General features: G+C 39.0%; 1 protein-coding gene across 6 annotated transcripts in view; it reads right to left on the reverse strand.

Annotated features, from left to right (window-relative positions):
- caskin1 (CASK interacting protein 1) overlaps positions 1-26258 on the reverse strand; it is a 104986-nt gene that overhangs the window by 14582 nt on the left and 64146 nt on the right. For 3 of the 6 annotated variants that reach the window (XM_032588279.1, XM_032588276.1, XM_032588277.1), the window contains exons 3-15: positions 25000-25097; positions 23716-23861; positions 22778-22873; positions 22554-22684; positions 19873-19981; positions 17846-17954; positions 17644-17738; positions 16310-16427; positions 11628-11873; positions 6213-6317; positions 5453-5571; positions 2939-3020; positions 2390-2499 (exon numbers count right to left, since the gene is read on the reverse strand). In XM_032588279.1, coding sequence (XP_032444170.1) covers positions 2390-2499; positions 2939-3020; positions 5453-5571; positions 6213-6317; positions 11628-11873; positions 16310-16427; positions 17644-17738; positions 17846-17954; positions 19873-19981; positions 22554-22684; positions 22778-22873; positions 23716-23861; positions 25000-25097 — 1564 coding nt within the window. The remainder of the gene's footprint in view (positions 1-2389; positions 2500-2938; positions 3021-5452; positions 5572-6212; positions 6318-11627; positions 11874-16309; positions 16428-17643; positions 17739-17845; positions 17955-19872; positions 19982-22553; positions 22685-22777; positions 22874-23715; positions 23862-24999; positions 25098-26258) is intronic. The other 3 variants (XM_032588278.1, XM_032588280.1, XM_032588281.1) reach the window with 3 other exon arrangements.

Genomic DNA, 26258 nt, shown 5'->3' on the forward strand with positions numbered 1-26258 from the left:
AACGATTACTACAACGTCTAGCTAGTAGGTCGAATCTGTGATTATTGGTAGTTTATGAATGTTAAAAGGTACCATGTTTTCTACAAATTTAGATAATTATAGAAAGTGGCTGGTCTTTTAACATGACTTCCTGCTAAATTGATAAATTAGCCCAAGGCAGGCTTTGTTGGCGTTGTAGTGAAAATGAATTTAAAGTTAGGAAGAGGAGAGACCAATCTCTTCTTCCTTGGTTTTTAGACTGATAGCAGTAATTCTAAAACTTATAATAAGTGTTAACAATGCTTATAAAGTTTTAAATAACTTTAAAACAAACTTTTCCTGGGTCAAATTTAGATCCATAACATTTTTCTATGAAGCACGAGCAAGACATGTTTCAAACCTTTAAGTAAAAATGCTCTGTTAGCTTAGTTAGCGTGTGTCTTCAGGGAATGGGATTGTGTCGTCAAACCACAGACTATTCCACGCAGCGGGATAAACCATCCAGAAATATGTTGCAGTTGCATGGAGGGGCCAGTTTTCATTATCAGATAGAAGTATAATATTTATGTTGCATTACCCAGGGTGCTAGCAAGTGCACCATGCAGCCCAGGTGCTCTTCACTTTGAGGCTTCAAGATAAAACATTTAGACATTTCCACAAAATAATTACCCATGCCTTCCTAACTTTGTTTGTCTTCTAAAACATTGCAATCAGTCAAACTAATGTTTATATAGAGATGGTCCATGAGTCTAAATTACTTGATTTCTGTTCTCATGTACATAGAGGTCTGCTCTGTAAGCAGAGACAGAAGACATACACGCTGCAAAAAACTACAGTTGATATTTTTGTGTTTGTAGACAATTGTACGCAAAATCTGAGATGCCCTTGACCACCTTTGTTTCCATTAACCTTAAAATTGTAGAATTACAAAACTAAATTTTCTTAATGGGAACACGGCAATTTTGAATAAAACTTCGATAGAAGATTTTGTGTAAGCATGAGGCGCTTTTTCAGCCGTACCAAAATTTATGCATTGGGCAGAACTGCAATGGGAACACATGTTGTTTTTTTTGGGGGGTGGGGTTTTGCATCAGACGAGTCATACCAGTTTGTATCTTGCTATAATACTGTACATATTTCATGTTTACATCTGTTGCCACCATGACTTTTAATGACACTGCGTGACCAAACTTATTCACATGTGATTTTAACTGCACCCCTTTCTAAATGGAAATACCGCAATTGCAAAATTTTGTTTTTTTAACATAAAGTAATATTGACAAAGGCAATGGGACTACTACTGTTAAATCCACGAACAAACTTGTGCATTCTCAGCAGTTAATGGGATCTTGTCTAATTGGATCTTCTGAGTTTTTAGAAAACAGCCACAAATGAAAGAATCATTTGATATTTATTAGCCACAAGTCTGAAAATGACAAGAAGATGTTCTGAAATGGCTTGATTAGTGTTTTTAGAGTCCATTTCTGCTGTCAGCATCTGTAGTTGCTGTTTCTACTCGTTATTTCTCTTGTTGTGGTGCATCTCCTCTTCCATTCTCTCCATATATCACTACTGGCTTTCCCTCTCATCTCTCCGCCATGTTTCCCTGCTGATGGAAGCATCGGGAGGCTGGCCAGCAAGGAGTCAGGATTCCACTGTAGCTAACAGATGGTCGTCAGAACATGGCTTACATAGCAGCACACAGAAATACTGCAGGCGAGTAACGCACACATTCGCCAGCAAAAAATCTGCTGTGTTGTTTCAGAACTTAAAATAATAATATGTAATTAGACGTGAAGCTAAATCAACACTAAGCCAGAAAATGGCATCCAATTCTGAACGGTGTAAGATCAGATTTCACACTTTTTGTGCCGAGAGAGTCCTCCCACAATTCCTGGGCACCTGCCACAACTCACACACGTACACCCCCACACACTCACACACACATACAAGCAATAACCATTATCTCTGTCAAAGTTCTGTTTGCCTGTGGCGCAGTGACTTCTAAGACTCTTTCCAAAGGTAAAAGAAAACAAACGCTGCAATGGAAGAAGAGAAGCTGCAACTGAAAGGAGTGGATGATGAAGTCACACAAACACGCTAGAATCATAGAGCAGAGATTCGTATGAGACCCACTCACGCACTCACCGTGTCGTGGCTGCATCCGAAAACTCGCAGCACGGATGAAGCCAGCTGCGAGAGAAACCGCTGGGACATGTTGGTGTGTGTTGTATTAATGCGTGCGGGTGTGTGTGTGTGTGTGTGAGTGTGTACGAGTGGGCTCGAGGTGACTGTGGAGCTACATCCTCATCCCGATGCAGTTAGAAGCCCATGGTGGCGACTGACTGAGTAGGATTTTTTTTTTTTTTTTGCTGAAGACTGAATCTGTGGGGAATCAGGACTGTCCTACCTTCCCTTCGCATGGAACCTCCCCCTTCCTGGTTGCCGTGGCATCGTAAGGCGGCGCTTCGTGAAGCGGACAGCCCGATTGGCTGGACGTCCGAGAGGAGCCGGCAGAGCCTGACGGCGGAGAGAAATCAGTGGCCGATGACAAGCCGTCAACCAATCTTTGGACGCTGTCGTCCATCAACAGATAACTTCTCTGGATAGGTCTCTGACCTTTACCCTCCTCCTCCTCACACTCAAATATCTGCCTTGCCTGATTGCTTCGCCAAACAACCAATCAGATTCTTGCTTTCCAAGACATAAAACACAATCTGAACCAATTATGCCGTTCTACACTTCCTCCTACATCCCCTGCCTTGGCCATCTGTCTGCTGAACAAGCCAAGAGCTGTGTGTGTTTAGAAGTGATATGATGACATTATGTAAAAGGCCAAAGCTTTAAGGCTTTTGTTATCTAACCAAAATCTAATTTTTTTTTTTACCAAATTCTTATGTTTCCACCCCCCCCCCCCCCAAGTTGGTATGAATATCTCAGAAAATTAGCTTCCTCTAACCTGCAGGTTGGTCCACCGACTTGGACTGCTCCATCAGATGCTCCTTGGCTTTTGTAGACTGGGACAAGACAGTGGCTAAAAGCTGCAAACACACATGGAGAGACTCGTTAAAGCTCATGGATTAAGGAAGGCTATCCCACAAGTTAATGCTATTAACTTTTTACTTCCAGTCACATTGAAAGTTTCTGTTTCTTTTCTGCTTTTTGTGTGTATCTTCTTTGTCTTCTCAACCCTCCAGCTGGTCGTGGCAGATGGCCGCTTGTACTGAGCCAGGTTCTGGTTCTGCTGGAGGTTTCTTCCTGTTAAAGGGGCGTTCTTCCTCTCCACTGTCACTACATACATGTTTATTATGTGGAATTGCTGTAAAGCCAACTACACAATCTCTGCTACGTCCAGCAGGAGTGAATGCTGCAAGTCAACCCGAAGCAATCTGGTCAGTTTCCATTTAAAACAAAGTTTGGCATTTTGGTGGCATTTTACAGCACATTTAAGTAACTATCTTACCTTCAATTCTTATGAGAATATAGTGATCTTGCTGCGTACAGCAGCACTCCAAGTCTAAACAATGTAACACTGAAACTTTTTGCTTCTTCACCGAGTCACAGATGCTTTACATCTTCGTGAATTACAGAAGCATCGACTCGGTAATCTTTTCCCAAACATTAAATCACCTCACCACACTTACTTTAGATGCTACCAGGTCATGGTTACAAAAACACTCTTCAGTGAAGGTGTTATTGAGGAAAGCAGACTTAAAGAAAGATTTTTTTTCCCCCCACAGAAGATATGTCTAGGTTTGATTAAAGAGCCTTTTTTTCATCTTCCTATATTTTTTGAAAGACGTAAATAAATATTTGGCATATTTATTTTATGCCAAATAAATATAACTTGCCACTGTTTGTCTCACCAAAAGAGGTGTTTATTACCACACCTGATCTTCTACTGAGTAAAATATACTCAAAATTTGCCGTTTACAGTGTCAGAGAGATGATTAAAGTGAAGTAAGAGGAAGCACAGCAGATATAAGATTTATTTAAACGTAACTGTATTGACCATCTGGAACAGATAAGAGGAGCTCTGAATGTTTTACAGCAAATTTGTTGTTTTATCCTCTTTGAGTTTTCAATTTCCTGTCATTTAAATTCTCAGTCTCCCAGAGTTAGGATACGGTTCTATGTTCTGTAGAGGACAAACAAGTGGTGGGACTAGATTAACATCTTTATTCGAGAAATTTGAAAGGTCTGTAGTTAATTAAATCGCAGTCAGTTGCATTTTAATCAAAAAATATATCTCTGAAATTTAAGAAAACCCTTTTTGCTGCTAAATTATTAAATAAATAGACACATGAGCTCAACAACAAAGATCCGTTGTATGCAAAAAAAAAGAAAGAAAGTTTGAACATGTTAAAACCTATGCAGTTAATCAATCAATGTTTTAATGTGTCAAAGCCTCGGCCCTAGAATAAACACAAAGTCTGTTGGTGATAGCTAGTTATGCTAGGAGTGCTGCTTGAACTAATCAGAAATATAACAGCCTAACATCCTCAGGAAAGAGTTTTACTAAAACTGGTGATCAAAAATTAGGCACAGATCTCTGTTAAAGATTAGTTCAATCATTTTTGTCATATAGAAAACAATGTTGAAGATACAGTATATCTCAGGTTGATGCTTTAATATCACTCTGCTGGTATTTACGAGTCCCTTACGGTCACAAAATCAGCAAGAGATTAAGTTACCAATGGTATATGTGAAGGAAGTAATATATGAAAGAAATTATTTTCTGAAAAAGGAAGGGAGTGAAATCTGCTAACAAGTGCCTCCTAGAAAAATTGTGGTGCAGTGCAACTGGATTCTATGTACTATTTACAAAAAACAAATACATGTTTCTTTACTTGCAACCTTAACACAATTGCTTTTTCATGCTGCTCAATTATTTGGTGCGCATTTTTGGGACAAATTACAAATTTGCTAACATAAATAATTAAACTGCTACTTTAAAGAATTAAAGGTGAAATATGTAACTTTTCCAAAAATCAATTTTTTCCACATTTGTTGACACTGTCACCATATATTGATAGTATAATATGAGACAGAAAATATGAGAAAAGATTCCACCTCTTTCCTCAGCTACTAGTGCCATCTGAATAAATGCACCGCTCCCGACCAAAAACTACCAATCAGAGCCAGAAGGCGGGTCTTAGCGTTGTCAATCAACCTCATGCACTTGCTGCTCAATGAGATAATGTCGGAGAAACAACTTACCGTTCCAGGGAAACTGTTTATCTGCCGTCATCCAACGATACTACTAAAGGTATGCTAACTAGCCTTAGCATTCATGGCAGACTATTTTGCGGTGAAACAGCAAAACGTAGCAGCTTATCTATGTTGTATTATACTGTTGCTAAAACATGATGATCGTTTTAGCAAATATGAAAAAAAAAATCTTTATAAAAGTTAAGACACTGTAGCTGTAACTGTGGCGTCAGATGTGTGTTATGGTGTGTGTGTGCCGAACCTTCACGCCCTCGGCCTGCGCGTGGAGGATGTGCGCGGCGTTGGTGGCGCTCTGACCGCTACCTGAAGACCTCACACTGGTCACGCTCCCAGAACTCCCCACGCTGCTGCGATCTCCACCTGAAACACACACACACACGCGCGTGCACCCCAACATACGTGTGCAATCAATCACGCACCCATGCAATTGCCCAGTCGTTGCGTGTAGATATCGTCCAACACATAAAGCAGACACACACGCGCACGCACACACACACACACAGAGAAAGGTTTAAATGATATCCGGCGCCGCTGTGTTCGTGGTGTGACTCTCCGTTGAAATGCACTGGACAGCGTGTGGTTGGATGGACAGGACGGACAGACAAGGCCGACAGATGACTGAGTGACCAACACAAAAGTGGGAAAAAAGACATGCCTCTTGCTTGCACGCTCATCAAAAACACGCACACTATTCCTTCTATTCATCTTTCGCTCTCTACACAGACTGTAGACCGATGCAAATGCCTGCAGCCTACACATACGGCTACTGAGCTCAGCTAGGCTTCAGATGGAGGGATAAGCAGGACATGGGAGGGGGGAACTGTCAGGAGCAGGTCAAAAAGTATCTGAATGCCTTCAAGCACCATCCTCTGATGGCTCAAACAGTGGGGACAGTTGGGCAGGAAGGGTTTTTCACCAACAGACGTCAGATACTGTTTGGCCCTGTTCAGACTTTTTAGGAGTCAGAGGTTGAGGGCTCAGCGCAACGCGGCTTAATTTACCTGCCACGGGCTTGCGCAGAACCCAGATCTCTTCGTTGGAGCCTCCATGGGGCCCGCTGGATGGAGTGGGAGAACTTTGAGGACTTGCCTCTGAGCCTCGACAACCTTCAACACAGAACACCACCGTTAACCGCTAACCGACCCTAAAGTGGCACAGGGAGCGGCTGACTTCCAAAGAGAGACGAGCTCTTTACAGCGGCAGCAACCGAGACTTTTTACATTCAAGGTTTTGTCTTATTGGGGCGGGTGGGTAATTTGAGCCTGACGGAGAAAGTGGGAAAAAAAAAAAATATAAGAATAAAATCATATTATTATGTGAAGTTATAATATTACAATTTTATTCTCGTAATATTATGACTTTATTCTCACATTATTAGTACTTTATTCTTGAAACATGAGTTTATTCTTGTACTATTTCAACTTTATTTTTGTACAACTATTCTTGTAATGCTAAGTAGTAGTATTACTAGATATTTAAATAGTATTACAAGAATTAAGTTGTATGACTTTATTCTCATAATATTATGACTTCATTCTTAAAACATGAATTTATTCATGTATTTTTTCCAACGCTATTCTCGTAATATTATGACATTATTCTTATATCTATAACTAATATTATATTAATAACTAATAATTCCTCAATAACTCTTTGAAGAATATGAATTCATGAGCTACAACAATATTTAATTTCCCTTTGGGATGAATAAAGTATTTCTGAATTTGAATAATATTATGACTATGTTCCTGAAATATGACTGTACTGTTGTATTATTTCAACTACTCTAGTACAACTTTATTTTTGTTTTCGTGATATTATAACTTTACTTTCATAATTTTATAACTTTATTATGTTACTTTTATCTTAGTATATCCCTAATTTGTCATAAATGACAAATAATGTCAATTATTGTCATTGTCATACTTTGAGGAGAGTAGCACAAGGTTTAGGTATGAACAACCTATTTATCTTCATTAGTTCAAATGTTAGCTTGACTTGTGTTTTCAGTATCTACTAATTAAAACAGATTAAAGTAAAAATGTGTCATTGGTATCTGAACCGACAGTCGGAAGGATTCTGTTTTTGGTGGCTATTGCTGGACTGGTCAAAAACTGGAAAATATGACACCAAAGTGCTAGCTAACTGTGTTTTCTACAGTCGCATGTCGGCTGTTGTTTCATGTTGCTACAACGTTGAGCTAAACCTTAAGAGGTGGTCGGTCATTTAGCTAATTTACCATTTCTTATTTTTGAAGCTTTGGTTGATATAAATCCAAGTTTTTATGGTACCAAAAGTAGCCACTTGACGTTAATTTGTACCCACTTTGGGGCCGGGGAGCGGAATGATCTGGAATTAGCTTCAGCTGATAATACGAAGGTTGGCCTTATTGTAGCAATGTTGCTTTGCTATATTGTATGGAACCTTGAATCTCTTTCTGACATGGAAAATACTGGATTTAGAAATGTTGGAAGGTGTTTGGAAATCTCACAGTTAAGGTATGGATCTAGATTTTCTTCATCATTCCTGTGCTAATTGTGCTAACGGTCAGTATTGAATGGTAAAGACAGTCGTTCCTCATATAAAGGATCAAAGAATACTTACAACAGGAGGGAAATATCATGAATACTTATAATTACAGTTTTTAAAGAAAATTCGGAACTGGCTAACTGGTAGGGTAAAGGTGACGATCAGAAACTGGACACAGATCTCCCATCAACTGGTCTTTAGGAAAATACCTGATCTCATTACATCAGTGCAGTTATAGCTACAGTTATCAATCATTTTCCTTAGAGACTGATGCTTGTGTTGGGCCAAAAAAAGTGGATTATTTTTCTTAGAACTCCGTTATTTACTGTAACAGTCTATTTCATTTTTTTTTAAAGTGCCTTACAAAAGTTTTAATATACAGTGGACTCCTGCCTATTCCCAGTTCAGTATTTGCAGATTTTTCTGTGAAACATAACATCAAATTATTTACGGAAAATTCATCTTTTCATAGACTTTTTTTTTTGTATCTAAAATATTAAAAAGGAACTGCAGCTTGGGAAGCTGAAATATCTGGCAACAATACTACTTGATGCGCTACCGGCTGGAGTTTGAAAAGCAGCCAATCAAAGAGCATCATTTATTTTCCTTGGCAGTGATTGGCTGTAGCACTGAGAGCATATTTAAGGAACACTGTTAGCTCCTGCGATAGTGCCAGGATGGTTTCCACTGGGCATACTAACGCATGTCAGTTTTCAAGTCCTTCTATTGATTTTTCATTGGATTTACTTGGACTTTGACTGGGACATTCCAATACAAATTGATATGAATACAAATTAAATTTTTTTTAAATTCTGTTTAGGCTGAAAAAAATCAGCTTTAATCTCATCTGACAAGATAAGCCTTACGCTCTCTATCCCTGATATGGTTTCTGGCAAATGTCAAACAGAATTTTGTCTGATTTTCTTTGAGCTCTTTCCGTTCACAATTCCTCCTTAAATGACACGTTTGTGAAGTCCCAGCTTATCATTTTACAAGGCACTGTATGTTCCCACTTTGTGTTGTAAAGATACCTAAAAAAGAACGCCACTAAGGGCCAACTGTCGCAGCTCGCCGGTCTCTTCGTTAGCACATTTACTTAGCAGCTGTTTATACCCTCATGTGAGACAAACAATTTCATCGTGAGGCGTGCCGTAATCCGTCAGAGTTGTCTGAAAACATGAAAGGGACGAACGTGTCTGATCCTTCTGAATTCCCAGAATATGTTTAGGAAGTAAACAGCAACGATTTCCGATCCCTAATTAGTGCGGACATAATGAACATAGCAGATACAGCAGGTTTCAAATCTACCTCTGCAGCACATCTTCATCCTCACACATTCTCACTCCCTCCTCCTCTCTCCCACACACATAAAAAAAGGACAGCAGATATATATAAATATATGAAAACATTTATATACTCCTTGTGCATACATCAATTCTTTACACAAATAATACCTGTGTATATACACATATATGCCAAAAAATGTACATACACATACATATATAATGCATCCATTGGTGTGTGATTATATATGTTGTTGCTTGTAAGAATGGGGCTGTAGTGCATTTGGAGAGTGCTATAAACCATTATGGCCGCTTTATTAAGGGCTTAATAATGGTTTATATGTGCAACCAATAGCGCTCCCGGGAAACACACACATCATAAAGTCTGATTTCCTTTCATGTGATCACACAGCTCCTTCTTGTGGTCATTTTGCGTTCCTCCAAGCGACCTCGGAAAAGCATCGCTTCCACCTGAATCACGAGCCAAACGTCGCTTTTGAATGAAAATAAGACGAAGCCGCTTGTTCTCAATTTTTTCTTGTTTTTTTTTTTGCTCTTGGAGGTGACAAAATGGTAACCAGGCAACAGAGGCGGTTATAGGATGTCAATTCCTTACCTGAAAATCATAGGTGACACTTTTAAAGCAATGTTTTACACAACATGTGAAACTTTACACCTTTGCAACTGTTAATTTTTGCAGTGCTGCAGCGGGTTTTCGTTGAGGTAATTTGCACTTGCGAGTCTACAAAAATTAATATTTTGTTAATAATAAGTCACGAAAGCATATAAAACACAAAAACCTAAAGAAATGATCTTTTTTAATGGAAACAGTCTTTTTTTCTTCTTTTTTATGGCCAAGTGTGCTGGTATCGTCTAATATGGATATTACAGGGTAATGGTTTTATACTGTGGCAGACTCATCATAACTGCAACAAACACACACATGTATACACATACACACACACAAACACACATATTATGGGTGCAGAGTTAAGGTGGGTAGAAGTGTTAGTCTGATCCAGCGTGACGACAACACAAGACGAGGACAGAACAGAAAACATTGTCTGGTCAGGATAAAGTTGTGTGTAAAAGTGGTGGTAAGCAGGGAAAAAAAGAGGAAAAAATATTAAAAACTTAAATAAAAATAAAGGAAATCCAGACATTCAAATGAATCACAAGCAAACTCAGGGAAACTGGTAAAATATCCTCCCTGTTTCTAATCATAATGATAGTTAATAATAATCCAAGTGGCGAAAAATAATAATAAACAAGCCAAATAAATGGTTTGTGATGGACTCTAATTTATGTTAAGATAATGCAACATGAATTGCAGAAGGCAAATTATTGACTCTTTGAAGTGATCATGTAATCTTTCACTGGAAATGTTTACAGAGTTCATTTTTGTAAAATTAGTTCTGACCTTGACGTGTTTGGCACCAAAAAGACGAGCCAGGATGTGACGGGTACGGGTTTTTCACCAAAACAGTTCCAGTGCTAGACCAAAGATGGCGCTACAGTCACCTTTTAACCCAGCTATGGACTGATTCACCATTGTGATCCACAGCCATTATTACATTACAAACAGGAATCTCAATGGATTTTATTGTAATTTCATTTGATAGTCTAAGAGAAAGTACCAACTACGGTAATTGTGAAGTGGAAAAAAAATAAATTATTACTACTAAAAATCTGAAAAGTGTGGCCTGCATTTTTATCAAGTTTTAATTTTCATCATGTTTTAATTAAGCGGTCCGAGCCAAGAACAAACCTGGGATATGTGATTGTTAGGAGCGGAGCAGGGCGGGGCTACGGGCTCAGTCATTATTACAGTTTCTTAAACTTTGAGGCCACTAACCTAGTTTGCCAAGAGCAAACATTCAAATGCCCATATCATCTTCTTTTTTTTAATTTTTGTGCCTGACATAATCAGAATCTACAAATAATTCAAATCTTTAGCAAGACATGTTCGGCTCATTGGTCAACACTTGTTTCTGAATGTATAATAAAATGAATACATTTGCTTATAAAATGGAAAGTTTAGTGATGGCAGAGATGTTCTCCATCAGCTCAACAGCAGCAGAAAGAACTGCTCTGATTTAGCGCTGGAACTGCTGATTGGTGGACAAAAACCAAGACTACCAGAGGATGTGTACCTCCACGTCAGAGTTTAATGAAAACAACAAAACTCCTTATTCTCATTATTCCCACCTAAAGTATCAAAATTGCACTTTAATTGCATGCTTTCAAATGGGATGTAATGGACTATATACACTAAGAACGGCTCGTCTTTAAATAATGGAGATGATAACCGTAAAGAACAAAAGTTAAACAGCATGACAAACATAGAAAATTAGATAAATAATGATCTATAACAGAAAGGTTTAATGGCTGCCTTCTCAGAAAATCCATTAAAACGCTGATTGGAATTCGAAATGATCAATTGAGATATTTCAGTTTCAACATGACACAAGTTTGTAGAAAACATGAGAGGAAAGCATCCATTAAAGCTTCATCAGTAACACATAATAATAATAATAATAATAATAATAATAATAATAATAATAATAATAATAATAATAATAATAATGAAAAGTGGGTGTATACCTGGGGCAGTGGGTGTGTCTCCCTGTGGGGTTGTCACGGGCGACCTGTTATACCCAAAGGAAGTGAAAAGTGGAAGCAGTGGCTGATGGGAATGTGGTGGAGGAGGAGGCGGTGGAGGCAGGATATGGATCTGATGGAACGTGGTGTCGTTGCCGTTGACTACCGCGTTGGCAGGGGCAACCGTCGCCGGGGGAACCAGCGGTATCTTTTGAAATTGTTGAGTACAAATGACTGTGCTGGCCAAACCTAGACAACACCCACCGTGACGAAGCACGGAAACACACACACACACGCACACACACACCCACACACACACACACAACCAGCCAACAGTGAACCACCGTCACAGACGAACGACAAAACAGAGAATTACATGTAAGAAAAAAAGAGGAGGGAATAATAGAAATTAAAAAACAAAGACTGAGGTTAGAAATCAAACCGAGAGAAGAAGGGAGGTGAAGCAGGCAACTGATGGAGAAAAAAAATCACAGGGATGGAGAATAGGAGGAAGAACAAACATGGGCGATGGGGGCAATGTATAGTATGAAGAGGTGCAGAGTTTAAGGTGGGGGTGAGTGACATCACCACAAAATGAGGAGTCTACTCTCATGTCTTTACATGGTAGCACATTTGCTATAGCAGAACAATATTTAAATCACTACAAATCTAAATCTCTATAAAGATGTTATAAACTTATAATAAGCATAATGATTTCTTGGTGCATAGAGCTTCATCAACACCTTCGTTAAAACATTTGGAAATTGTAAAAAAAATGTCTAAATATTCAGTCTTAATGTGTGGAGAAAAGCAAAATGGCCTCAATCTAACAGTTGGGATGTGTGACGGTGCGTCTCATAAAACAGGTTATACGTTTGTGTAACTGCAATATTTGTATCGAGATGCCGAATAACCATCCTGCTACACGCAAATGTAGGACAAAACTACTAAATAATAAGCCGTGTTTCCATCAACTTTTTTAATGTATGTTTTTTTGCATCGCACTGGAAATGACAACATTCAAAATAACTTCCCCAATTTCAAAAGAAAGTAAAGAAGTTTACTTCAGATGCCAGACAAAGTACCAAAGTCTTTAGCATGGAAAGACTGTTGCTTCATTGAGCCAGTAAAGCTTAGCCCCATATTTTAGAAAACAGCGAAATAAGTGAAAGCAGACAAATGCATTTTCTTCAAATGCATCTGGGAAAGCAACAGGATGGTTATGCAGATTGTCATTTGATGAAAAATAAATATAAGGAAAGATGTGCAGAAAAACTGATGGCAGGCTTAATGTTGGCTATTTTCATGACTTAATGCCTGCTATTTCCAGTACCATTAAGTTATTTAAAATAATGCCTGAGGACAAAAAGACAAGCATAAAGCCATTTCAAATGAGATATTAAAAGACTGACTTGTAGAGGAGCAAAACGTCTGTAGCAAACATACAGTTAGCACTGCTAGCTACACTAACGGTGCCTTTGCTAACATCAGAAGCTAAACAAAATTCCAAATGTTTGTTTTAGCTTCAAAATAAAAGCAAAACCTTGTTTCGCAGCTTAAAGTTTCCTGGAATATTAACATAAATAATAGATAACCACTTGTGGCAAGAAGACAAAATAAAATGATGTTTAAGTTTATTCATAAAGACAAATTTGATTTGGTAAGTCAAAGCTTTTGAAAACTGGAGACAAGAAACTGTCCAGCTCTAATTGCCAACCATTTTTTAAACATAATTTTATTTAAAAAAATATTCTGCATATATACTTTTATGCCACAATTAATCTATCATTAGAAAACTGCAGAGGTCAGTCAGTGTTTTAGCAAACTGCTAAAACCATTCCATGAACTGAGCAAAGCCAACTACATCCTTCCTTCACTACATTTAGCATATCAGTTATACTCAGCCAATGTTTTCACGTTGCTATCACTTATTGGTTAACTGATTTAGAAATGTCTCGTGCGGAATCACAGTCAGTGGAAAATCAAGAAGCAGGAGAGACGGACGTTGCCAGGAGGGAGAACGTCGCGGCAAACGGTGAGTGAAAAGGTCACAACCACAGATATACAGGCTGAGACAAACACAGCAGAACACACGGACAAACCTATAAAAGCTTAAAAACATCTCAGTGGACGAACGACCTCTAAGTCCAACCTGGACGGCAAGATGGATCTGAATGCGCTTGGCGGAAGTCACCGAGAAGGAGCTCATTCGTAGAAGATGAAGGGCGGTGCTAAGATGCTAGACAGCATGGATGTTTAATATGCAACCTATCAAAAATTCAAAATAACAGTTTGATATGATGGGAATTAAGCTTCCACAAACATGACGATGGTTGTTTTTATGCGAGTCAAACATGGAGCTTTCACCAGAAGTTCCTTCAAAAAGGAATACAAAATGTTCTGTTTCCACTTATCCGCTTTATTTCAGAGGTATTTGGAGCAGTGACGCTTTCTGAATTCTGTTTTCCCATTAAACCACTGAAATGGTGACTGATGTGTGTTGCTGCCTTTTGTGCTTATTGTAAATAGTATAAATAGTTTTTATACTTGACAGAGAGTTTGGTTGATGTTCGAGGTTCACGTCTTCTGCAGTTCCACGTACATTCACTCCACCTTGTGTTGAGTGGAAATTGTGTGAAACCGGGACTGTTTCAGAGGAGGTGATGCCTTTTTTTCTTTTTTTTTTTTTTTTTACAACAACATGTCTTATAATATTAGAAACTATTATAATATTTTCAAACATTTTGGTGTATACATTTAGGTCCAAAGATGAAGGCCAGAGCAATTCCAAATCCAAGCAATTATTTTGATCACAAGTTTTATATATTTATTGGCAGCCCTGGTAAATAAGCTAAAAGACTTAACATAAACTCACCCTAACCTTCTTACCATAGTGGTAACACTTAAAAAATGTCAGTAAAATCCAACTTTTAATTTCAGTTCATCCAAATGATTTTAAAAGAATCCAAAAACATAAAACCTCAACGATGCACAACAGGTTAGACATGATTCATCAAACACAAGATCAACCTTTGTCTATGGCCATCAGTCCCCAGGCCCACACCCTTTAGAGACCCTGAGGGCTGAGCTGAATCTGGACCAATGGAGGGTCACAGATCTCTCTCTCTCTCTATTACTCCCCTACTTTGCATAATGTTAAAGAAGCAGGCTGACCCAATGGAAAACAGTGGTTCAGAGTAAGATTATGGTGCAATAAAAGGGTAGTTTATTTTATCACGGAGGCCAACAATATACAGTGTACGGTATAGTTAGAAAAAACGTTATTGTCCTAAATTTGTTTTTTTAGTGTGCAGAAAAGTTAAATTTATTCTCTCCCGGTGGTGTGTAGATGTCTTTATATTGACTTTATGTCTTACTTTTCAAGCCAATGCATTTTCTCTGTTCCTTATTGTGTTTTTTCCACAATGACGTCACAGTGTTTGCTGCAGAACTGCTCAATGGACCCATCGACTTCCAGTTAACCAATTTTGTGAATCCAGCATTGTATTTCTCACAGAAATGTTTTAGTCCAACTTCAAGGATGCCGAAGTTAGAAGTTAAAAAGTTAAAATCTTTGGTTTTGGGTGTATTAACCCACAGAGTTCATTACGCTGTCCCTCAGCATCAGAACCTCTTAGAAGTGCCTGGATAATATAGATATTTTTTGGGAAATGTTCCCACGTCAGTGGGGAAAGTCCTCTTTGTTCAAGGACAAGTGCCTCAGCAACTTCTGCCAGTATCAAGAAGGATTTGCTGAAAACCTTTGTCTGACTGAAGGTCCGTTCCTTTGTGAAACAACGGAGACAACACAGCAGGAAGCTGCAAATAACATGAAAATGACAATAAACTTCATATGACATGTTAATTTGTTGTGTGTTGATATGATGTCTTGGCCAATGTTTCGCTAGCAGTACCATTGTGCCTTCTGCTTATGTTAGCGCTGTGTGCTAGCTCTTAGCTCCTTGAGAACATAACCATTCTTGAACAGTATTATTACATAAAGAGTTTGGCTCTTTTTTCAGCCAGTTTTTGTCTTGGGGAGCACATCCTCCACATACATTCAGTCATGGTCTTGGAGCTAGTGTTAGCTAACCCGCTAACAACGTTGAGGCCTTGTTTACAAGACGTGTTCATTCACATTATTGTAGCATTTTCTGGGTTGGCTGGATTGACAAGTCTTTCATTGCTGATCAATTTGGGAATAAAAAGTTTCTGTTCTGGTAGATAATAGTTTTTTCTGCTGTCAAGCCACAAAAATGGCCAAATGAGTTGGAGTGCGACCTGGAGGGCGGGCGGAGTAATGAAGCGCCTCATTTACATTTAAAGAGCCAACACCAAAACGAGTCGAACAGGAGCAAAAGAGCAATGGAGCTGCAATAACGAGGAATCCAGACCAAAGCATTGCAGTTCTACTTTGTATAGACCACAACTCGATTTAAATGTGAAAAGGAAGGATAGGAAAGCATGATATAGCCTAATGTTTTGGAAAAAGGACAGGAAATGTTTCACTGGGATATTCTCCTCTCCTCACTGTAGGTCTCCGTTTCCAGCCCAAACGTGTCATATGGCCGACTTCTGATTCTGTCAGCACATTTACAACTAAAAATAAGTCTAGCAAACCTTTCACCCTCCAACACCCACAAAGGTATCCGCATAAACACACGCACACACACCCACACACACACCTGTGCGCTTGCTGATGACCTCAACCAGAGTGGATGGGAAGTACCCCACTCGATCGTTTCCCGTCCGGTTGTCATGGATACAGCCTTTCCAACGTCCATCAGGATGTTGCTCCAATACCTGATAAGGGTGAACGTTAACAAATGGCTTTTAGGTTAAAATATGTGAAGAAATATGTAACCGAGTTGTTTTTTAAACAGATTAAACTGCCTCCATCCCTGGAGACATTCAGCACTGCAGCCTAATTGTTCCTCCAGACCCTGAGGAAAGACACAAGCACAGCTTGGCTTCATTGCATTGCAACTGTAATAGGCACCCAAAGGCTGAATTAATTCTCATTAATATTTATGAACGATGGCAACAAGCGCGCACATGTTCCTGTAAAATATGCTTGTAGTAAACAGGAGAGGCTGAAGCCATCTCTGCTTTTGCATTTATTGATATTCTCAACAAACGAGGCCATTTCTACAACAGATTCCGGGTCTTTAAAAAGCCTCACGTTCTGATTATATTTCTCGTTATAGTGCCCAAACAGCAAACCTTTTCACTATCAAGCAAATTTCTCAGCGAAATTTATTGTTTACATCAGGATTTCACGACGGCGTAGTACGGTGATAGTAGAAATAAAAAAAGGATATTTTCACCAAAAATACTCTGAAATTCAGAGACTAATCTCAGAAATTTTCTGAAAAAAAGTGGGCATTTCAAAGGACTAATATTTTTGACTTTTGAAACTCAGAAATGTTTAGATTATTCTATTACAACAAGCATTGCGGTAAATGTTAAAAGAATATTTTGAAATTCCAGTTATGAAGACATTCAGGTCCCGCTCCTTCCGCTCAGCTCTAACATCCTCAGTGAGCTGCAATAAGTCGATGCGTTTACGTCAACCAATTAAAACATTTAACTTGCTTAATAGAAACACACCATTTAAAAAAAAAAAACAAACACGTTTGTTGATAAAACACTTTAGGATGTGGCTGGTTTTTTGGTTGTATCGAAATTAGTGCATTTCGCAAAACTGCCATGGAAACACTTTTTTCACATCTTGCGAGTCACGTGATCAACAGCCAGATGTTTCTACAGGCAGAAACGACGAAGAAGACAACGGGAAGTGGTAGGAGGATGATGGAGGAGTGTGTATTTTAATGACTAATCGCGTCAACAAACTTATTCACCTGCGTTTTTATTTGCATTTCTTATTCAATTTAAACGCCACAATTGTGTTTTCTTGACATTAGCGGAACGTCAACAATATTTTGCGCCCGTCTGTCACGGAAACGCAGATAGTGCCTTGGTGCTGCAGGCTGTAGGATTGGACAATGGCGTGCGTTACCGTGATGACGTCTCCAGCTTTGATGTTGAGGCTGGTCAGGTCGTAGTTGTTGCAGTAATCCTTCAGAGCCCGGACCTGCAGGGCTGCTGACGCATCTGGGAGGTCACATACAACAAATTACATTATCATTGGAGAATTAGATGTTGGTTTTTGTAGTTCTTTTAGCACAGTTATGGAAGACTGATTTTTCCGTCCGTCTCACCCCTCAGCAGCTGCTTTATCTCCCTGCTGGCTTGCGTTGCTGTGAACTGGTAAACGATGTCAAGCGCAGTCTGGCTGTAGGTGTTTCTAACAGCTGCGTTGATCCCACTCTGCAGGGCAGAGCAAGACATGTTAGGGTTTTTCCATATTTATTCATTTAGTTATTTATTCATTAGGTTTATTTGATAGGAACAGATGGACAATAACACAGAGAAACTGAATAAAACAGCACTTCCACGCCGGAATCATGGTGCTTATAGTGTAAGCTAATTTGCACCACTATATGGGTTTTTCTAAAACATATCTAAAAACTATTAAGAAATCAAATAGTACTAATAATGTAAACTAATAAAACATAATATTGACAACATATGCAAAATTATACATATAAGCAAGTAAATGGAAAATATAATAAACGTTTGTTTCGTTTGTATCTATCTATCTATCTATCTATCTATCTATCTATCTATCTATCTATCTATCTATCTATCTATCTATCTATCTATCTATCTATCTATCTATCTATCTATCTATCTATCTCTTTTATTTGGGAGTATCAGAGTAACGTGGCTTGAAAATGTTGCCCTTATGTGTGTTGATGAGATCAAATCCTGATAACACACATTGATACTTGCAGCTGTTATAAGACAAAATGCACAATAATAAACTCAGAGCATATTTTCTCTCGCACTGCACTATAGTTGTGTTAACAAAAATGAAAGCATAACGTCTCCTGTGCTTTGAACTCATAACTGCAGCTGTCTGGATGCACCTCAGTGACATCAGCACAACATAACCACATTCCCCTCCGGCTTCTCCTCTTAATTACAAACCGCATCTGATTTTTCAGCTGCAGGCTGAGGAGCGACATTTTATTTGGGGTCTGCGGCATCAAACATGGACTGAATGAACAAAGATGAAGTGGGTGCCGAGGCGCTGCGGGGTAACGTCTCACAGCCTCTCAGAGTCAGGGTCCTGAATGTGCTGCGTTCTCACGCCGGAGGAGCTGCAGACATCCCGACATACGGCTGCTTCTGTTTTCCTTCGGGGCTAAACCGTCACCGTCACAAGGAGGCCGTTTGGCGTTAGCACAACCTCTCTCATAGCTGTGACTCACTGGTGTCACATGAAGCTGCAGGGTTTTTTATTAAACATGCGTTCATAAAAAGGCAGCAGCATAAAAGGGGCAGTGTTATGTGTTTTCCAGGCACATAGTGTCATTTAATAGCACAATCAAGTAATTATGTCACCGCAGTTGTTATAAAAATGCTGCATATGTCAAATACGACTTTAAAGAAAGAACCTCCTGCTCTTTCTAGTGGCTCGTATGATGAGCACAGTTGAGTTTCACCAGGTGTTTGCTAAGTGCTGCTGGCTAGTCTGAGGAGTGCTACGTCCACTCAGGTGTTTTGCACAACTCAATGGTTGCTATGGGAGATTAAAAGAGTTTTCACACATGCATGAAAGAATCAAGGCAACACTTCGGGTAGCATTATAGCATGACTTAAACCTCAAAAACAGTTAATTTTAAATGATACTGCCCTTTTAAGAGAATGCCAGACATTTCCAGGGAAAAGCTCGCAAACTTGTCATCATTTATGGGGTCAAAACCACAAAACATTACGCATTTTATTCCACTTTTAGTTGCTACGTATCTGTGTTTTCACATATTTATTTTTGTACAAATAAATATCTGAATAGAATATTCTGCATCTCCCTTAGTATAACCAACAGTATGAACAGTGATCTAGGGATGTTTTCTATTGATTATTAGGACATTAGATCAGCTTTACTTCAGTATTTAGCTGTTTGGAATTTTTTTTTGACTGTTTCTGTTTTTTTCCATACAAATCTGAACCTGTAAAATGCCAAACTGACATTTCCGCACTTTTCAAGAGTAATGTTGTGTAGTAAAAATGATAAAAGTGAAATCTTTCTTCAGTAAAATCTTTTCTTTTTTTTTTTCAGTGTGACAGGACAGTCCCTGTTTTGTGGTTCTTTCAAGGATTGTGTTGTAGTTCCGCTTACCTCCAGCAGGAGTCTCACCACCTCCGTCTTGCCACACAGGGCTGCTTCGTGAAGGGCAGTGCCGGCTTTGGTCTGCCTGTTGATGTCGATGCCCGCCTGAATCAGCAACCTGACAGCAGAAGGCGACAGAGAGAGAGAGATACAGAGAGAGGATAAAGAGATAGAGAGAGAAGAAAAAAAATAAGGGAAAGAAAGTTGGAGGGGGTTTAAAAGAATGGAAAATATGTCCAGAAATGAACCGAAGGCATTCAGCCTGATAACTGAGAGAAAGAAACTGTGTGGTTTATTGTCACAGAAAAGGGCGTGTGATGGTACTGCTGATCAAATCTTCAACAGAGCATTAAATTAATAACTCTTTTATTACACTCTGAAACATTTACTTGAATTTGGTGGAAGAAAAATGTGAAACAATGACTTTTTTTTTTTTTTTTTTTACAAAATCTCAAGTGGCGCGATGTTTGGTGACAAGATGAAACTGAGGCTGAATTTTCCAGCAGCAGGTGGGCTTGTTGTGAAACACAGAATGTGTGTTAAACAACCAAAAGCATTATGTTAAATACGGTGGAGGAGTTGTGATGCTGTGGGCCTGTTTCTCTCATAAACAACATTTGAGTCCATTAATCCTTGGAAATATCAGGAAATCTTGCAGTAAGTAAGCAATTCTTTTTTCTTCAACTGAATAAATGTTCTTCAATGAAAACTTTGGTTGTATGCTGGTGGTGCAATAGAAAATACATTAATCCAAAGGGTTGTTGTTACGTATTTTTCAGCTACATAGTGACATTTTATAGCACAATCAAGTAACTGTGTTACCTTTGGTTGACTTAAGAAAGTTGACTATGATATTTAACGCCTTGAAATTGGGCCTCTGTCTCTTTAAGAAGCTCCTGCTCTTTCTGAAACTCCGCCTTCAGGAAGTCATCACAGTATGGCTCCTTTATTAACCCTTTAATAACGTTTTTAGCAGCGTTGAACTGAGTAGCAGCTCCTATCAAGAGCTCCATTTCCACCCGATGTTTCCTAATTGATGCTGGCTAGTCTGGAGAAGTTGAGTTAGGGAGTACCAGGGAAGGAGCTTGGAAACTGCAGCTCCAAGGAGGAGCTTCGTCCTCGAAGGCGGAACTAGGTCCACCCAGGTGTTTTGCACAGCTGAATGGAGATTAAGGGATTTGTCAAACATGCATGAAAGTATCAAAGGTGTGTTTTAGATGAGAGAATAACATTCTAACATGACGTAAGGCTCAAAAAAGATGATTTTACATAACAGTGCCCCATTAAGGCATTTTTTCCCAGGGCTGCCAATAAATGTATTCAGCAGTATTTGACACCCTGCAGCTCATCAGTTAGACTCGCTCCGTTGCTTGGCTCCAGGAGTTGCCACAGAATAAAATATGCATCCGACCAAGTTTGCTCTGTTTGCTTATTTGCATTCTGCCTGCGAAACAGAGAAGGAGATCAATGCAACTTTTATCGCCGTTCATTAGAGACAGTGTGACAGCTCAGTCTGGACACAGCTGGCACAGAAACAGAAAGCAAAAGGAATCTGCCAAGTCTGGCTTTGTCTGATATTTTCTCTCTGACACATTTCAAGTAAAGGAAAAAAAAACAAAACACTGAAGTCCAAAAAGCACCTGCTCCATCAACCTGTTCAAGTGGTATTGAAGACAGAGGAAACTGTCATTTCTGCTTTAGTTTTCTTGAAGTAACACATTTTTGGAAAGAAACTTGTCTCCTTCCCCCCATGTTTTCACAACGGGAATGGTGCATTTAAGGGTTGTGCTGTATTAGTTTTCTACATTGTTTTAAAGGTTAAAAGTTTCATTTAATTTGACCAGAGAACCATCTTCCACATGTTCGCAGTGTTCTCTAGATGAGTAAACTACAAACAGAACTTCACATGGCTTTCCTGTAACAAAGAACTGATCTCCAAAGTCCATGATTAATTGTTGTCATGTCAACCAATTGTCTCATCTGAGCTGTGGATCTCTACAGCTCCTCCATAGTTACCATCAGTCTCTTGTAGGGTTGTCAAAATATTTTGATATAATCAATTTAAAAAAAATGTATCAAACATATTTGTTTGGATCAAAGTTCCAAACAAAATGACCCATCACAAATGTAAGACGGCATGTTAGGGAAAAGTTCATCCAGAGGAATGTAAGAAAGCTGAGGAACAAACATTTCCTTTGACGTTTCGTTATTTTTTGTTTAAGTGTTTTGTTTTATACGCGTGTCTGTTCCACAGGTAGTTAGCCACGGTTACTGAGCATCGTTTACCAATGTCACTTCTAGAGAGGAAGGTTCTGCTCCACTGGCTGTGACAGGCTCTAATCTGCTGCCCTCTGCTTCTCCTTTCTGCCTCTCTCGTGTTTTTTCCTACATCCCAGTTTTCTCTCATATCATTTTCCACTGCAACTGAGAACGACATTTGTGACGGGAGTTTATCTGCAGCTGCAGACCCATTCTGCTTTCTTCAACCTGAAGATTTGTGCTTAAACACCGACACCATCGAGTTCCACAAAAGAGTAAACGAACGTTAGCTCAGACCATGGTGGAATGATCTTACAGTCACTTTACGAAGACAAGATGGAGCACAGGGAGGATTTGCAAACACATCCATGTGTCAGACACTTAGACACAAGATAGATGGAAACACATCCCAGATTTTTCCACATGAGTACCTGATGATGTCTATATGTCCGTTTTTGGCAGCCAGGTGGAGCGGAGACGTCCCGTTGGGGTCTGCAGTGTCTCCCTTTTTGGGTTCCAACAGAGCGGCACACATGTTGCTAGACAGCAACAACTGGACCACCTACACACACATCAGCAAAGAGATCACCAGTTAGAAAATGGGTTTTATTTTTCCAACCATGTTCTCCAGACAGAATGAAGTACAGCTCCTCACCCCGACCCTGCCGAATTCACACGCCAAATCCAGAGGGGTTTTCCCTGCATTATCCACGATGCACGGGTTGGACTGGTGCTGCAGCAGCATCTCAGACTGCAGTGAAGAATGACAAACACAACACACAAGCAAGCATGTCAGAAAAAGATCAGGAAGATGCATACCAACACAAATATTTCTGCCAAACAACAATGCATTTTTTGTTAATGTCTTTTTTTACAAGTCCTGACTGGTAAAAATCCTAATTTTTTTTATGTTTCTAAGTGTTGAATAGCTAATTTGTTGCTAGTGTGAGCTAGGAACAAAAGAGTTGTACTGAATGTGCTAAGTAAGTTAGCTAATATTAGCAAGCTGTAATAGAAGTGTAAGTTGTAGTTTTTCTTTTTGTTAAATAAGCAATGTTTTTTGTTAGCATCTTTATTTACGCACTCTTCAAGTTAACTAGCTAATTCCAGAGCCATTTGATTTTTTATTTTTATTTTTTATTTTTTGTTGGACTAGCTTGAGCGGGGTTGGTCAATAAGATGGTCAAAAATCTTCCTTTTTTAATGTTCTATGGCGTGCTAGTGTGAGCTAGCAACAAAAGTGCTGTAGGGAGAGAGGAACACTCTAGCTTTTATGCTAGCTCTGTTGTGCTAAGTAAGCTAGGTAATATTACCAAGCTGTTTTGAAATTAAATTCCAAGAAAACACAAAGGGTGCAGGATAAGGAAGTCTGTATATATTAGCTAAGGTGGTGCTAAGACGTTTTCTGCTGTGCATATTAATCCATATTAATTAAATTGGTGAGCTATTAAAACAGGCAATGTTTTAAAAGACTGGTGGAGCTTAGCTTAAGAGCAAAATGGAGCAGCAGTCAGAAGAAAGATGTCTGTTTTGTCAGTCTTGAATGTTTTTGTTAGCTTGTTAGCACCGAGGTTGATCCTCAGTGTCACTTACCACCTCATAGTGGCCATGTTGTGCTGATAGGTGCAGAGGTATCTGGCCCTCATCTGATTGGCCGTTGACAGATGAACCCGACTTCAGCAGCATCTTCATTGGCTCGGCCTTCCCGAGCCAGGCGGCATAATGCAGCGGCCGCATTCCTGCGCCAAAAACAGCCACATAAGTCTTTGTTGGCTGAGTTCTAGTTTTAGGTCCCTTAAAAAATATGATTAAAAGCTTTGAAATAAATAGATATTTTACTGCAGTATCAAAACTAATCCTTTGAGAAAAACCTATGTTTTAATTTGAGGACATTTAATTACATGTTAGAAATTATGGTTGAGGAAGTTCAAGATCCGTATTTATGATGTCACAACAAACAGTGTTGGTGAAACTGCAACAAACATCTCCATAGCAACCGTTAGGTACAACTCACTGCTTGGGTGTTATGCCAGGAAAAAGTTATTTCTGTCACACCATCATGAACATAAACATGTGGAGTTTTTTGAGTGCTAAATGAGGCTAATGTTGAATTTTTTTTTGCTACAAGCACCGCAAAACACAGGATGAATATCTAGAAATCCTTAGTGTTAAGTACAGTGGAGGATCTGTGATGCTGTGGGCTTATCGGTCTTTCAATGGCCTAATCTGGAGAGATTGTGCAAAGAAGGATGGTTAAATAGGTTGAAGTGTTTTTAATAAAATCTTAATGTAAAATCTTTTAATTACTGAAGAAACGGACCCAAACTAAAGGATGGATTTTTTTATATTTGCCAGTGTCAGATTATGCTCATGTAATGAAAGGAATTACTTCATAATTAATTTTACTTGTTGTTTCTGTTGGTTTGTTTATTTATTTTGGATATGTCTTCCAGTTGCGGAATTAAATGTTAATGAGAATTTAAAGTTTACTGTTCTTTGAAAATGTGTTCTAGCATTATTATGTCACCAGTATCATATTACTTGAAAATTGCCTCAAAACAATGTAACTGTTTATCTCAATAACTAATTGGACAATTTACCATGACAGGCCTGTCACCATATCGACAACTTGACATCAAGTAAAGCCGAGGCAGCTTTGTAGTAGAAGTAATAAATACTGCCTCCTACAGGTAGGTGTTAGTCACTTACACTCAATGTTTTTGACAATTTACAGTTTGCAATGAACGCACAATTACGCATTAGCATAAAAAGATGCAGGTATCTGTTTGTTGTGAACTGTCACGATTGTGGAACAGCAAAACACTGGAGGAACTGATAAGTGAAAAGTTTTTGTACATCGGCTGGTTTCCTCCATACCTTTCTGGTCTCTGATGTCGACAGCGGCCTGCGACTCCAACAGCAGAGAGACCAGCTCCAGGTTCCCGTTAAGAGCCGCATGATGCAGGGGAGAAAACCTGAAGGCACACACATGCACACAGAAAACATCAAGAAGTCTTAGGGTCAGACCATTTTTAATATGTATACCGCACACATCCATAAACATGCAATCACGGGTCAGAGATGAGGACAAAGATAGCATGACAAATGGATTTAATAGCAGGGGATTAGGGATCAAACATGTCTTTGCTGCAGAGCTGTTAAACAGGCCAGAGGGTGGAGAGATGGAAATGCATAGTGGAGATTAGCCCAAGCGGGATCACGCATCATCCTGCACATTATTCAGGGAATGTGGGTGTGTGTGTGTGTGTGTACATATATGTACTACATATAGATAATCACCATTTTCACCTTCAAAGGCCAGTCATTTGTAGGAAGTAAGGACGTTTTTCTGATCTTCACTTTTGCTTTGCAGTTCTATTAGTTAGATTTAGAGTGAATTCAACTGTGGATAGGGTTAGGGTTAGGTGGACTAGTCTGGTACTAGTTAGGGATAGCAATAGACCAGTAGTGATTAGTGTTACAGAAAATGTCTGTGTTGGGCATAAATGCAGTTACTTAATTGAATGGAAGTCAAAACAAAGTCCTCGGACTGATTGAAGGACAAGGATTTGTGTGTATGTGTGTGTGGCCTTGTTTTTCAAACACTGTAAGGACCATTAACACTAAAGCTACATTGTGAGGACCCACTGCTCCTTATGGGGCCCAAAGCATGAGCCCCATAAGAAGAAGTGCTGTTTTTGGGTTAGTGGTTAGATTTAGATGTAAGGTGTAAATTAAGTTTTAGTTACGGTTAGGAGTAGACTAGTAATGGCTAGGGTTAGGAAAAATGTCTCTTTAGACATAAATTCAGTTACTAAAATCAACTGAAGTCAATGCAAATTTCTAATATTGGTTGAAATACAAACTTGTGTGTACTTGTATATCTTTCCTATTTAGGACCATTTCTGGCATATTTATTGACCTTGTGAAGACTGATGGGCCTTAAGGAGGACCAAAACCTGGTCCTAATGCAGTAAACCCCCTTGTTTAGGGTCAAGAGTTAGGTAAGGTGTTAATGAGGTTTTAGTGAAGGTTAGGATTAAGAATAGAGGGAAAATGTCTGGGTTAAGCATAAATGCAGTTACTAAAATGAATGGAAGTCAATACAATGTCCTAATATGGGTAGATATACAAAC

Source organism: Xiphophorus hellerii, chromosome 16, assembly GCF_003331165.1.
Source record: "Xiphophorus hellerii strain 12219 chromosome 16, Xiphophorus_hellerii-4.1, whole genome shotgun sequence".
NCBI lineage: Eukaryota > Metazoa > Chordata > Actinopteri > Cyprinodontiformes > Poeciliidae > Xiphophorus > Xiphophorus hellerii.